The 16,415-nt window shown below is 35.2% G+C and overlaps 1 protein-coding gene across 1 annotated transcript in view; it reads left to right on the forward strand.

Annotated features, from left to right (window-relative positions):
• Positions 1–16,415, forward strand: part of LOC128246269 (zinc finger protein rotund-like) — a 101,184-nt gene that overhangs the window by 70,135 nt on the left and 14,634 nt on the right. The window contains exons 3-4 of the mRNA XM_052964461.1: positions 1,981–2,053; positions 12,447–12,498. Coding sequence (XP_052820421.1) covers positions 1,981–2,053; positions 12,447–12,498 — 125 coding nt within the window. The remainder of the gene's footprint in view (positions 1–1,980; positions 2,054–12,446; positions 12,499–16,415) is intronic.

A 16,415-nucleotide genomic window follows, 5' to 3' on the forward strand; every position in this document is an offset into this window, starting at 1 on the left:
GGCTGTACCATGGACCTTCCTGGATTATGACAATATTGAGGCCAAGGGAATGTTCCCATTTTTGGGCTGTACCATGGACTTACCTGGGTTATGACAATTTTGAGGCCAAGGGAATGTTCCCTTGTTGGGGCTAGACCATGTACCTTCCTGGGTTATGCTAATATTGAGGTCAAGAGTATGGTGTTTTATAAGGGTTGAAACTGGGGCTTTCCTGAGTTATGCCAATATCGAAGTATAGAGTTTGGTGCCCTTTTTGGGTTGAAAGTGGGGGTTTCCTGGGTTAAACCAATATAGAGGTATAGAGTATGGTCACATACGAGGGTTGAAACTGGGGGGTTTCCTGGTTATAGCTATTGTACTTTTTAAGAGGTCAAGATTAGGTTTCCTGGTCTCAAGGACATCTTGGTTAACATGAAAAAATTGCTAGATAGTCATAAGATATTTCTTTCATCTTCAGTATAATTAATAAGGTTCAGAAAGTTTGTCCCAATTCTCCTAATGTTCATAGTGTCTTCCAATAATATGATTGAAGAACTTGATCTTAAGAAAAATCCCTGAGTGTCATGCTATTGTCAGGCTGCATTTTAATATTCATTATGATGATGATTGAAAAGCTAATCTGTACTTTCAATTACACTAGAATTAGATTACCACCATATTTAAATCCCTAGAAGTTATTCTTAAGTTAATGACAATATCATGATACATCAATTGTAAAATGAATCTCTAATGAAAAGACTTCATGTAAATCCTGTCTATTAAACACCAAAATGACTTCTGTCAACATTGTCGGTTAAAACCTAGATGTAATGACTCATGAAAACATTGTCGACTTCATTTTAACATTGTAAACTTAAACCTGAATGTAATGACTTCATGTTAACATTGTCAACTAAAACCTAAATGTTATGACTTCATGTCAACATTGTCAACTAAAACCTAAATGTAATTACGTTATATTTACATTGTCAACTTAAATCTTAATGTAATTACTTCATGTCAACATTGTCAACTTATTTTTCACATAAGTATTAAAACTAAATATTATGACTTCATGATAACATTGTCATCTTAAACCTATATGTATTGACTTCAGGTTTTACATTGTCAACTATAACCTAAATGTTATGACTTCATGTTAACATTGTCAACTAAAAACTAAATGTAATAACTTCATGTTAACATTGTCAACTAAAAACTAAATGTAATGATTTCATGTTAACATTGTCATCTTAAACCTATATGTATTGACCTCAGGTTTTACATTGTCAACTATAACCTAAATGTAATGATTCTTTGTTAACATTGCCAACTAAAAACTAAATGTATTGATGTTATGTTAACATTGTCAACTTATAACTAAATGTAATGATATCATGTTAACATTGCCAACTAAAACCTAAATGTAATGATTTCATGTTAAAATTGTCAACTAAAAACTAAATATAATGATTTCATGTAAACATTGCCAACTAAAACCTAAATGTAATGATTTTGATGTTAAAATTGTCAACTAAAAACTAAATATAATGATTTCATGTTAACATTGCCAACTAAAACCAAAATGTTATGATTTCATGTTAACCTTGTCAACTTAAACACCTAAATGGAATGACATCATGTTACCATTGTCAACTAAAACCTAAATGTAATGACTTCATGTCAACATTGTCAGTTAAACCCAAAATAAAATGACTTCATGTTCTCATCGTCAATAAGACCCTAAATGTAATAAGTTCATGTTAATATTGTCAATCTTACTCTTATTGTCATGTAATTTTAATTATATGTTCTTTGCAAATGGAGTCATTTTTGTCCAATCAAAATGCAGGAATGAAGTAAACAATGACTGTATAGTTATTAACATTGTTTTTTTTTGCTCCTGCAAGATCAACATAAGTTTTCATCTGAAGAAATGAAAATAAGCAGCTGTCAGTTAAATGAATCTGTGTCAGAATGATTTTTTGTTTTCAATTTCAGTGCCGACTGTTACACGGGAATCAACATGGCCGACCGGCACCAGAGAGAGGAGTTTCTCTGGCCACCTGCTCAGGTTAGAAAAAACATGTTTTCCTTATTTTGGCCACGGTTTGGACCAAACTTGGCTACTCTTTGCCATACTTGGCCAGACTTGCGTTATATCTTTTGCATAATTCATTCATATTAGCTCTTTATTTGTGAATAATTATTTTGAATTAAGCTGATAGTGAAGCTTCTGATTAAGCTTTCATCAAGCTCAGGGCACCTGGATTAAAAAAAATCTTCAGTTTTAAATAATTGAATATCTTATTTCATTTGCCATACATAACAAACTGAATATGAACAAAGTTGTTTGTAAATATTTCCAGAAAAATTCTTGAAACTTAAGATGAAAATATTACTATAATTCTACCATTACAAATATTGTGAGTCTGATCCTCAGGGTTGACCCGAGGGCACTTAAGGCTGCTCCAAAATTAGGGCAAGTACTTAATTGTCCTATTATAACCCAAGGGAAAACATACTTGTTTGACTTGGAGACCACCTAGTCCATACAAACAGCCGCTTCAGAGTCTTGATGATTTTTGTCTTGGCAGCTCTATGCTAGGGGGGACTCCTCTATGCTCTATGTTAAGGGCATCATATTGAAGGTTCAAATGCTAAAAAAGTTCCCTTAACACATACACACTATTGTGTATTGTGGCTCGGTGACCACCAACCAAGTTCACCGGCACTCCGGTTGGCAATCAAACCTCGGAGCTGTTTTACCAAGAAACCTAGATGTGGGGTTAAGTAGCTAGGAGAGATTTATGAACTGTTGAACCGCACTGTTGACCATCTCTCTTAGAAATGAAACCGCTCCAAGGATTATAATGATGAAACGGCACCCAGGGATGCGTTGGTAGAAATACTGCAATGGTAGATTTGAAATTATAGTAACTGATACCCCAAAACCCAGTCTAATAATAGATTGGGTAATTTATTCCTCATATTGATGACTGTTGGTAAGAGGTAGCATATTCCTTTTTTTCAATTTTCAAACTAGATTTCATTTAATTTATATATAATAGTATTTTTACTTTTAAATAAGTCCAAATGAAAGTTTGTGAGCCCTGATGAAGTGATTTCATAATAATCAAGGGGATATGCTTGTTTTACAATTAAGGAACAACTTTAATCTGTTTCATAAAAAGGCCACTCAAATTTAATCTTTTGTTCTATGGCTTTTGGCCAATGACCAAAATATAAAAAACAAAAAACTTAAAAAGAAGAGCTGGTGAAAGCAGCCATTCTTTCCTACATAATTGATCATATAGAATAATAATCTAGGATAATTAGAAGTTCAGTCTCCCCTCTATTTGTTATTTTAGGCAAAAAAAAACAAGATGTATTCATTAAAGATATAAATGTTTCAGCGTTAAGCAACCTAATATAACAGTTTTTTTGCATTTTTCAACAACGTTTTTCATGACAGTGTTTTTGTCATTTTTCAATTTATTTGGTATAACAAATGGAGATGTGGCTTATTTTATTCTTTTAAATAATTCACAATCTGTGAGTGCTGTAAGGTAGTAAAGCTAATGGGGAGATGCATGTTTAATTCTGTAAGCAAACCTTTAATGTAAACGTCTGACTAAATATATAGTGGAAGCAATGTTATCAGTGCATGTTGGATGATTCAAAATGCACATTTGGAGTGAGCCATATCATATTTTACATGTTCCACTTGATTCTGTTTGTATTAGCTGCAAGATATGCACTGTAGGTGATAGGAGACATGCACAGTTAAACGCTCTTAATCAGCTTTGAAATCTGTCTACTGTAAGTAAGTGTTTTTAAACTATTCAAAACCCATGAGCAAGAGTTTATATTTATGAAAAAACTTTAGCTATTGCAAATTACTAAATGTATAAATGAATCACGCGGTACATATGTTTTTGTATTGTTGTTTTTAAAGTAAGTTTAAATATTAAGATCACAATAAAATAAAGAATTTATATTAACATAAAAATTAAATCATTTAGATCCTTTTAATTTAAGCAGCTATTAATGATAACATCAATATTGAATTAATTGTTATTCTTCTCTACTTCAAGTTTAGGATAAATATTGAACAAAAAAAGTCATAAATCATTTAAACATTGGTCACTTTAACCTAAAATCAACAATAGATAAATGGTAATTTTGAAGGTTGCTTAAAGGTTGATATGAAATAGATGTAATCCAAGGTCTTTGTTACCTAGCTAGGTCACCCTAACATGGGTCGCATTTACCTAGGTCACTTTAACCTAGGTCACTTTAACCTAGGTCACTTTAACCTAGGTCACTTTAACCTAGCTAGGTCACTGTAACCTAGCTAGGTCACTTTAACCTAGGTCACTTTAACCTATCACTTTAACCTAGGTCACTTTAACCTAGCTAGGTCACTTTAACCTAGGACACTTTAACCCAACTAGGTCACTTTAACCTAGGTCACTTTAACCTAGCTAGGTCACTTTAAACCAACTAGGTCACTTTATCTTAGCTATGTCACTTTAAACTAGCTTGGTCACTTTAATCTAGGTCACTTTAAACTTGCTAGGTCACTTTAAACCAACCAACTATGTCACTTTAACCTAGCTATGTCACTTTAAACCAACTATGTCACTTTAACTTAGCTATGTCACTTTAAACCAACTAGGTCACTTTAACTTAGCTATGTCACTTTAAACCAACTAGGTCACTTATACCTAGCTAGGTCACTTTAAACCAACTAGGTCACTTTAACTTAGCTATGTCACTTTAAACTAGCTTGGTCACTTTAATCTAGGTCACTTTAACCTAGCTAGGTCACTTTAACCTAGGTCACTTTAACCTAGCTATGTCACTTTAAACTAGCTAGGTCACTTTAATCTAGGTCACTTTAACCTCGGTCACTTTAACCTAGGTCACTTTAACCTAGCTATGTCACTTTAAACTAGCTAGGTCACTTTAATCTAGGTCACTTTAACCTCGGTCACTTTAACCTAGCTAGGTCACTTTAACTTAGGTCATTTATCATTGGTCACTTTTTGATCCAGTGGATTACTTTGACCACCTCTGACAAAGTGACCAGGCGGAGTGAAGCTAGTTGATAAAGGGATTAGCTCGATGTAGGTGATCAAAAGAGCGGCATTTGAAATTGGCGACCATTTGTGCTTTTGTTTGTTAGACAAAATTAACAAGTGTTATCCTAGGTCACTTAAACCTAGCCCTTAAACTTTAACCCTAATCACAACCTGAAACCTAGCCCTCAAACCTTAGCGCTTAAACCTTAATCCCAGACCCTAACCTTAAACCACGCCCTCAAACCTTCACACAAACCTGTGGCTATGCAAACCTGGACAAAACCTTCAAACCTGTGTCTATGAAAAAACAGGCAAAAACCTTCAAACCTGTGTCCTTACAAACACTGACAAAATTTCTGTCAATACAAACCCTGACAAAACCTGTCAATGTAGACCCTGACAAAACCTGTCAATGTAGACCCTGACAAAACCTGTCAATGGAGACCCTGACAAAACCTTTGTCAATGCAGACCCTGAAAAAACCTGTCAATGCAGACCCTGAAAAAACCTGTCAATGTAGACCCTGAAAAAAACTTGTCAATGTAGACCCTGACAAAACCTGTCAAAGCAGACCCTAACAAAACCTGTCAATGTAGACCCTGACAAAACCTGTCAATGCATACCCTGACAAAATCTGTCAATACAGACTCTGACAAAACCTGTCAAAGCAGACCCTAACAAAACCTGTCAATGTAGACCCTGACAAAACCTGTCAATGCATACCCTGACAAAATCTGTCAATACAGACTCTGACAAAACCTGTCAATGTAGACCCTGACAAAACCTGTCAATGGAGACCCTGACAAAACCTGTCAATGCAGACCCTGACAAAACCTGTCAATGCAGACCCTGACAAAACCTGTCAATGCAGACCCTGACAAAACCTGTCAATGTAGACCCTGACAAAACCTGTCAATGGAGACCCTGACAAAACCTGTCAATGGAGACACTGACAAAACCTGTCAATGTAGACCCTGACAAAACCTTTGTTTATACAAACCCTGACAAAACATGTGTTAATTCAAACCCTGACAAAACCTTTGTTTAAACAAACCCTAACATTAGCTGTGTCAATGCAAACCCTCACAAAACCTTTGTCAATGCAGACCCTGGCCTTAATTGAAACGTGAGGCTGCTGTATGTTAATGATTTAGAGCCAGCAAGTGCCTTTAAAGCTGTAGCACACATTCTTTTAACCTGCACAGTATCTGGGACATGTGCAGTTAACATGCATAATGTGTGCAGTAATATGCACCGCATGTAATCTTTGTTTACGTCGAGTCTGGCTTTTTGCATAGGTGATTTATTTACGGCAGGATATTTATAAACTTAAACTAAGTTAAAGAAAGGATATGGTGTTAAATTTATTCTGAATTTAAAAATTGTCTCCAGGGCTTTGCGGAATTTTTAAAAATTGTTTTAGAATTTTACAGCTATGTGATGTATAAGTAATAGGATGTATAAACTGATTTCTGGTCGAACAGGCGGATTTAACGACAAGATAAAAGCCTGAATGCAAACCTTTGTTTAAAAGGTAAATGCTTGTGTCTGAATCATCAAGCCGAGAAATTATGGCTTTTAGGTTTTAATCTTTCATTTTTATATTTCAATTATGATATTATTGTTCATTGGAAATAGTTCAATAATAGTGTAAATGTATGATATGGTGTTTGAATATGTGGCTGAAAGTTAGAATTTTGATGAAGGTTTATTATGCTAATGTTATCTATCCCACAGTGCAACGGAATGCATGTTTCGGTCATGCGCGCTCAAGTGTACACCGAAATGCATTTTTACCCTAAAATGCAGACAGTAGACACTTAATAGAGCTGCAATTGTTTACATCTCGTGTAATGGAATATTTACTGCACTTAATTGTAAGACGTTACATTATTCATTATTTAAAGATAGTTTAATTTGTCAGCCGAGGGCGCGTTTATCGCAAGCTGTCTGGTTTTGGGGTCAGACAAAGATGGCGGCTATGACTTCAGTGCTGTGCGCGGTATGCGCGCCACATACATATGTACTGTTGTACATTACACATAATATATGTTCATTTCGTACTCGTTACTGTTTATCATCATGATATGACAGAATGGTAAAAAAACAACATTAAATCTATTGTATACTTTTCTGAAAGCGTTATTCATTTGTTCTCTTCGCGTGTTGCTTCGCTATGATGTAGAAAACTGTATGCCGCGCGCCATATTTACTTTTATTTAGGCAAGTCAACAGTAATCTAAATGATGGATTTGTGGAGATGTTACATATAAAATAAAAATTGGGAATGCCATATGCGGTTCCATAATTTAAAATATTGAAGTTTGATAAATAACTCATTACTATCTTTGACTATTTTTTTTTTTCACGAAATGTGTAAATGATATCTATACAGTGTCATAGGCGGCGCTTTGCAGTGGGGGCGCTGTTCGTATTATTTCATGGATAATTGTGCATATGCTTAATTTGACGTAAGAAAATGCTTATTTATCTTATGAAGAAGCTTGAAAATGGCATCGTACATAAAATTGATGTATAGAATATCTTTTTTTCAGACTCGGGAACAATTTAAAAAAAATGCAGATTCAGTTTTATACATAGAAACAGGAACCATCTTATATCCATGGATTTATTTGGGCTTTTAAATTGTAAGGTATGAACATGCATCTTTTGATGTGATTTTTGTTACGCCATTTGTAAAAGAATATTCACCATTTTCCTCATATTTATTTTTTTAGGCGAGTTTTTTTTTCTTTCTTAATTCGGACCTGTTTTTTGCTTTTTTTTTAAATTAATGATAGATTTCTATTTAAAATAAAACAACTAATCATAAACTTTTGTTGTTGCCATTGATTCAAACCAGTCTGATATTTGGCAACAATGCTTGGAACCAGTCTAATATTGGTTGGCAATGCTGCAAACCAGTCTAATATCGGTTGGCAATGCTGCAAACCAGTCTGATTTTGGTTGGCAATGCTGCAAACCAGTCTGATATTGGTTGGTTATGCTGCACACCAGTCTGATGATGGTTGGTAATGCTGCAAACCAGTCTGATATTGGTTGACAATGCTGCAAACCAGTTTAGTATCGGTTAGTTATGCTGCAAACCAGTATAATATCAGTAGGCAATGCTGCAAACCAGTCTGATTTTGGTTGGCAATGCTGCAAACCAGTCTGATATTGGTTGGTAATGCTACACACCAGTCTGATATTGGTTGGTAATGCTGCAAACCAGTCTGATATTGGTTGACAATGCTGCAAACCAGTTTGATATTGGTCGGCAATGCTGCAAACCAGTCTGATTTTGGTTGGTAATGCTGCTAACCCCTCTGATATTGGTCGTCAATTCTTGAAACCAGTCTGATATTGGTTGGCAATTCTTAGAACCAGTCTTATATTGGTTGGCAATGCTGCAATCAAGTCTGATACAGGTTGACAATGCTTTTAACCAGTCTGATACAGGTTGACAATGCTGCAAACCAGTTTGATATCCATATTTTTCATCTGATTGTCATACTGGTTCGGGACTTTTTTGTATTAACTTCACTAAAATACATTTATACTCGACAATCTTTAAAAAAAAAAATACACAAAAAAACTCGCCTTGTTTAAATATAAGTTAAAAGTTATTTATTTGTTTTGTGCACATGTCTTAGTTTAGATAAAATTTAAATATTTTTTTATAAAAAAAACTTTTATTATTTGTATGTAAAATCGTTTAGGGCTGTTCCATGAAAAAAGTAAAAGAGGGAAGGATCGGAGATAAATTAAAAAAATTTGGAGGGGAGTGTTAAAGGAACTTCAATTGACCTGGTCTCAAAGGCCGGCCATTTGTATAAATTCGAGATTTTCATGGGTTCCCTAATTAATTTGAAAAATTGATATGACTCGTCACATACGATTAAATAGTCGTTGAGCTATAGCATGCCCATACGTAGTCGGAACTAGTTGTCCATTTCTTTAACAAAGACAATCATATGTCGTCGGTGCTCTTCGACGCTTCATTAAGAAGATCATGTGAACTGGCAGCTCTTTGGCGGAATTACAGGAATATTTTCATTAACATTTTACGACACACCACAAATTGGTGTTTAAATTGTAAAATAAAAAACAAGAGATAAGCTTCTACCTGCAAGCTCGGAGTTGGATTTAAATGGTCCTGGCCACAGGGTACAATAGGAAAGATCTTGAACAGCCTGCCAAAAACAAATGGAGACGCCAGTGGCTGTCAGAGTAGATTTAAAGGGTTTAAAATGGCTCAAGAAGATTGTAGTTTAGAAAGAAAGTTTTAAAACTTGCAGCATCTATTGCACATAAATTAAGTTTTATAATCTCTTGACAAAAATATGAGCAACATCTCTAATTAAAACATCCCCTGAAACGTGTATCTGCTGAATTGTTATTTTGATGTTTTTTAATTAATTTTTAATTTTTTTTTATTAATATAAATTATCCAAGAGTCTTTGTTTCTGAGATTGTGAAACAGATGTTTGAAGAGGCTGTTAAAGGTGTTGTAGAAAGCTTAAATCCAGGTGCTCACAGGGGGGTCGGGGTGTCGGCCCTATTCCAGTTGTGGTGGTAGGGATGGTAAGTTTTGGCGGTGGGGGATATCAAGCCCTATTATTATAGTGGTGGTGGGGATGGAAACATAATTATAATTGTCTTAGTGGGAATTCAGTTCCTACTCCCTAGTACATTTTCTCGTGGAACAGCCCTTATATCATACCTGTTCAATTTCCGTCTAAAATATATTGCATCATTGAAACATAATTAATTTATGGAAACCAGAAAAAAATTGTATAACATTATATTAACTGTGTTCTCTGGTTCCATATTATACATGCGCAAATCTACTTCTGCTGTATCAAGCAACAGAAATGGGATGTTTGTCATAAAATTTAATGCTTTTGTAAAGAAAACTATAATTATTTTTAGAAGTACTTAAAAGGTATGTAATAAAAGAAATACTGTGGTATAAGTCAGTTTATCTGTGGGGCTGTATCACTTATCATTGTCTGCACTCGACCTTTGGTCTTGACGCCAGCAACTCAAGATGATACCAACCCGTAGATCACTGGATCCCCTAACATAATACTCCCTATCAGTATTTAGATATTAAATGCATCAACATTAAATGAATGAATTATTAATGATAATTATGAATTTAAATATTAATGTAAGATATTTAGTATTGTACTATTTTGTAATAAAATAATACTTAGTTATATAAATATTATGTACCTAATGAAAACAAAAATGTTGTTTACTAAAATTACTAAAATCTCATTGTTAAACACTACCAAAATTGGCGCCCAGGGCATATCAGGTTTCCCATATACATGACATGAAATACCTATTGGGCCTACTAATTTACCCCACCTCTGACACTTGCCCTTCCCCCTCCCCCACCCTGAAGGTAAATCTCATCATGGAAACAGGGTCTTGGATAATTTGTCAAAATTCATAGCTGGTAATCGAATCCACTACCATAGACTACCATAACAGGTCATTATATCTCAAATAATTCAAAGCGTTACAAACTAAATACTGATATAATATTGTTTATGTTTATTCCAAAGTACTTGGAACCAAACCATAGATATACCATGTTATCGCTCAACAAGTGAATATTCTAGTTTTAAAGTAAAGTAACAACGTTCGATTAAAATCAATTTTGTACGATCACAGTTGGGTATGTTCAGGGCGCCCATAGATGATTATTCGATTATATTCAATAATTGCGCCATCACTAACCCTATGTACTTTATAACTGTGTAACATGTTCTGACTGTTTGCCTCATGATGTGTTTCTCCACCCAGAGAGTGCAGCATGAAAGCAATAAATGCAGACACTATTTTCCGTTGAAATTATTCTGTCATTCACACGTTCAAAGACAATTCTGCTTCAAACAGCATGTTAATCAAGCGGAGGATGAAGTTTGTGGAGACACTCTCCTTTAATATGAAGACTCAAGCTTTTAGAAGTGTCAACCATTGTACAGATTTCCTCTGAAATTTCTTAAGCAATCAATTCCTTTTTAAACAGAATTTTCAATAATTTGAACTTTGTTAAAAAAGTTATTTGAAATAAGATATTTAAGGTATTATTTTGTCATAGTATTGGTGTTATTGCTATGACAACATCACTTTGGTTTCGGATTTTTTTTCTATAAAACTTGTTAATCCTGGCCAAAATTACTCAAACAATCTGAAGTCCTTAATAAAGAGGATCATGCTAATTAAGCACACTATTTTTGTCTTGATATAATTTGTCTTGTCATTAAAAGAGTTTGATAGGGAAAAATCTTAATAATAATGATGATTAACAACGTTTTACTTTGTAAATTCCATTTAAAATAAGTCATTTAGCTACATGAACTATGAAATTTAAGCTTGTTACACTTAAGATCTTTTAAGAATTTGGGGCCTTTGCACAGTGATTTTAGCAAACTGCTCCAATTTTTTCAATAAAAAATGTGTGTGTTACATTTGAATTTTATCAAGTTTTTATCATATGTCACCTTGGCTTAGTCTTGTTAAAGGAAGGGGGGTTTGGAAAGGTGTTGAAAAAGAGAAACAAGGGGGGGGGTGCTGACAGAGGAAGGGGTGTTTGGAAAGGTGTTGAAAAAGATAAACAAGGGGGGGGTGCTGACAGAGGAAGGGGTGTTTGGAATGGGGCTGTCAAAGGAAGGGACTGGATAGGTGCTGACAAAGGAAAGGGGGGTTTGGAAAGAACTGGACATAGGAAGGGGGTTGGAAAGGGGCAGACAGAGGAAGAGGTGTTTTGAATGGGTCTGACAAAGGAAAGCGGAAAGTTTTGAAATGGGCTGACAGAGGAAGGGTGTTTGGAAAGGGGCTGTAAAGGAAGGGGGCTTTAGAATAGTGTCTGATAATGAAATGGGTATGGAAAGGGGCTGACAAAGGAAGGCGTGTTTGGAAAGGAGCCGACAAAAGAAGGGGTGTTATGAAAGGGGCTGCAAAGGAAGGGGGGATTGGAAAAGTGTCTGACAATGATGGGGGTTTGGAAAGGGGCCAAGAAAGGAAGGGGGCATTTCTAAAAGGGCCGACAACAGAAGGGGTGTTTTGAATGGGGCTGACTAAGGTAGGGGTGTTTGGAAAGGAGCTGCAAAGGAAGGGGGCTTGGAGTAGTGTTTGACAATGAATGGGAAGGGGCTGACAAAGGAAGGGGGTTTGGGAAGGGGCTGACAAACGGAGGGGTGTTTGAAAAGGGGCTAACAATGGAAGGGGTGGTAAGAAAGTGGCTGACAAAGGAAGGGGGTTTGGGAAGGGGCTGACAAATGCAGGGGTATTGGAAAAGAGGCTGACATGTATTGGAATCACCTATGATATAAAAACCATGTGATTTGTTTTCTGTTTCAGGCCAGTACTCCAGCTGGGTCGGAAAGTCACAGCCCGATGTCCAGTGCTGCAGGTACATTAATTAACACCCAACAGAATTGCCAAATTGGCACAAAAATTGTTACAGCCTTAGCCTTAGTGACGCTAAACTCATTATTATTCAAACTTTTACTTTGAACCATGGCGTCATTTATGTCAGCATTTTATGAAATAAGTTGGTAAAACCCTCTTGAAATGCTAAACCAAAGTATTTTCAATTGATTTAGCGCTAGTCATTGCTAAGCAAGAAAGAGTGTTTTTTTGGCCATTATTATGCCTTTTATTTAGACTGCTTTATCCCTGAGCTTTTTTACGGTGAAACAAATTTACAGATATTTTCTAATTTCAAAAAAATAGTATGGTAAATCCAAAGAACAGAACAGCCATTTTGTCTAGCCTGAAGGTCACATTGAATTGGGGAAGGACACATTGTAATAAATGCAACAATATAATGAAATTAATTGATTAAATATTCATTTTTCATCAGATTTAATATATTTGATAATTATGTACTGCAACTATCTATGCAATGCCTTAAGATATAACTGTCAACTTTATCTAGCCAATTTTATCATTTTAGCACCTACGCATAACCACAACCAGGATGTATTTTTGAAATATCCTGTTTATTTTATCTCCATTGTTCATGGTCATAAGTTCTGCCATCTGCCTCATCATGTTACATTTAGTTTTCAGCATGTTATAGAGAATAGTATGCATTCTGTAAAAACCAGGCCACATGCAAAATGACGTAACGTGAGAAATCATGTTTTTTAAAGCCTAACAAGGATTTAATTTGTTCATGTCTCTTTGTCAATTGACGTAAAATAATACCACTTATGATCACGCTTAAAAAAGCAGCATGTTGAAAAAGGGAATATTTGTAACGCTCATCAGTGTCTCTCAGAGTGACCTGTCTTTTGCAGATTGTGTCACACACTTGTAAAATCAGATCGTTAAGCAGTCCTTATGAAAATTCTTGAAAAGCCTATATTTGTATATTAAGTAAAGATAATTGTACCAAGATGGAAACTACCGGGTGCTATGTAGGATTACTTATGTCCAGTCTAGTTCTGTTCTGTCCTGTGGCGTCGCAAAATCATGTTTCATGCGTAGCTCCAAATATTCTGCGTTTTTGTTCGTTGGACATTTAAATTTGCACCGGTTTGGTGGGTAGGGAAAACCACAAATTTTATATGATCCTGATGAAAAATGTTACAAAAATTAAACCTGTACATTCAATTACCACGGCATAGTAACAGTATATTAGATATGTGAATATAGCCCTGACAAGTATGTTCTTTTAAGACCGACAAGTGCGTTCTATTGATACCGACATGCAGTTCTATTGATACACACAAGTATGTTCTGTTAAACTGTTCAGGGCATTATATATAGCCATTTTATCATTTGTTTGTTTGCATATTCTAAGCTCACCTGTTAAGTAATTAAACATACGCATTTATTCTCTTCTCAAAGCCTTGCTGATCTTTACAGTCATGTGCTAGGTAAAGCGATGTAAAACGTGCATAAAATTGCTCTCTTCAAATCTGTTAGATACGTTAAAAATATATGACATTTAAGAACAATTCCTATAGCGTATAATTATCTATATGTTTTTTCCTATAAACTGAAAGTGTCAAAAAACAACGAAATTGTGATCAAATTAGAGTCGTAAATCGTATAAAAACTAGATGTTACACAAATTACATTTTACAAAATTGTCTGCAATCACTGTTATCTAGATCGCCCTGGTGTTGAAACGATATGTTAATAAATAATTAACTTTTACGTTGCATTTCTTTATAAGATTTTTTTTCATTTTCATAAATCATTTTGTCAACGACTGTAGTAAATAAAACAATTTAGCACATGCACACTTCACATATTCTTATTTACTGTCACACACCATTAAAAACAAACTTGTCCCGGGCTCAGGGCTTTTCTTGGGCTGGGCTTGTCCTGGGTTGCACTGGACTGGCCTGCACTGTGCTTGGCTTGTCCCTGGCTGGGCCGGGCTTGTTCCTGGCTGGGCTTGTCCTGGGTGCGCTGGGCTGGGCTGCACTGTGCTTAGCTAGTCCCTGGCTCGGCTAGTCCCTGGCTCGGCTGGGCTTGTTCCTAGCTAGGCTTGGCTTGTCCCTGTAGCTTTCATTATATTAGAGGAATTTAAATTACTAATCTAAAGAAACATCAATTCTGCTTTTTGTCCCGGCTGGACATGTCTCTGGCTGGGCTGGGCTTGTCCTGGGCTAGGCTTGTCCCTGTAGTTTTCATTGTATTTATTAGTTACTAATTTACTGATTAAGTTACTAATCTAAAGAACCATCCATTCAGCTTTCAGTTCTGTCTAAAGTTTGCTTTGCAAATGCCGTTGTTTCACGGAAAGAGAAACTTTTTTTTTTTTTTAAATGGCGACAGAAATACCATGTGCAATCAATGATTATTTTCATGAAATGAATTTTTAGGTCTAACATTATCAAATAAAAAATCACAAGTTGATGCATTTAGCAAAATAATACATCATCATTTGAACGAAAAAAAAAAAATCTGTGATACATTGAACGAGTTTGCCACTATCAAAATGCATCAACTTGTGATTTTTTATTTGATAATGTTAGACCTAAAAATTCATTTCATGAAAATAACGTGTCCAAAGACACTGAGCACCAACAGCAGATTATCATGGTGTATTGCTGGATGTATGTATGCACACATAACACGTCCAAAGACACTGAGCACCAACAGCAGATTATCATGTTGTATTGCTTAATGTATATATACACACATAACGTGTCCAAAGATTCTGAGCACCAACAGCACATTGTCATGTTGTATTCCCGAATGTATACAGCACCAACAGCAGATTATCATGTTGTATTCCTGGATGAATATTATAATGCACACATAATGTGTCCCTTGATATTAAAGTGCTAGACCAACTTATCCGTATGCAGACTTGTGTTTCTAAGCTATGATACTATAAATAGGGATTATTACATATTCTTATTAAGATAAAGGTCATATTCATGATTAAATAGTGAATATATGGAGTAAAGCCATGCCAGAATTATTCTTTGTTTATTGTAATAACATCAGGGATTCAGAATGAAAAAAATATACAAAATCTAATCAAATTAATGAGTTCTGATTTTCCAGAGCTGAATTTTTATTAAGATTACAACAATCTCAGCCAAGGAGTGTATTATATACAGGGAGAAGTTCTATAGATGTACTGCTGATGTATATGTGGCTTTTTCTTATGATTTTCAATGGTAAAATTAGTCATCATGGACAATGTGGTAAAGAAGATAAGTTTTTTCAAGTGTCCTATTAAGCTGTTATTGTTGTTGATATGGACGGGATATGATCTCTTTTTTTTTAAATTGGTAGGAATTGGGATTTTTACCTCTTCTTAGTTCAAATAGTAAAAGCAAAAGTGTGATAGCCTGTAAGTGTTGGTGGAATCATGAAATCTTTAGTATTGGTTGCATCATGATAGCCATGATGATGTTGGCATTGTGATTGCCTTAGTGTTTGGTGGCATTGTGATAGCCTTAGTGCTAGTGACATTGTGATAGCCTTAGTGATGGTGTTATTGTGATAGCTGTAGTGCTGATGGATTTAGTGAAAGTTGCATTGTGATAGCCTTAGTGATGGTGTTATTGTGATAGCTGTAGTGCTGATGGATTTAGTGAAAGTTGCATTGTGATAGCCTTAATGCTAGTGGCATTATGATAGCGTTAGTGTTTGGTGACATTGTGATAGCCTTAATGCTAGTGGCATTGTGATAGTCTTAGTGATGGTGGCATTGTTATAACCTTAATGTTGATGGCTTAGTCAAAGTTGCATTGTGATGGCCTTAGTGATAGTGGCATTGTGATAGCCTAAGTGTTTGGTGGCATTGTGATAACCTTAGTGCTGATGGCTAAGTCAAAGTTGCATTTTGATTGC

Source organism: Mya arenaria, chromosome 9 (assembly GCF_026914265.1).
Source record: "Mya arenaria isolate MELC-2E11 chromosome 9, ASM2691426v1".
In the NCBI taxonomy this organism is placed as follows: domain Eukaryota; kingdom Metazoa; phylum Mollusca; class Bivalvia; order Myida; family Myidae; genus Mya; species Mya arenaria.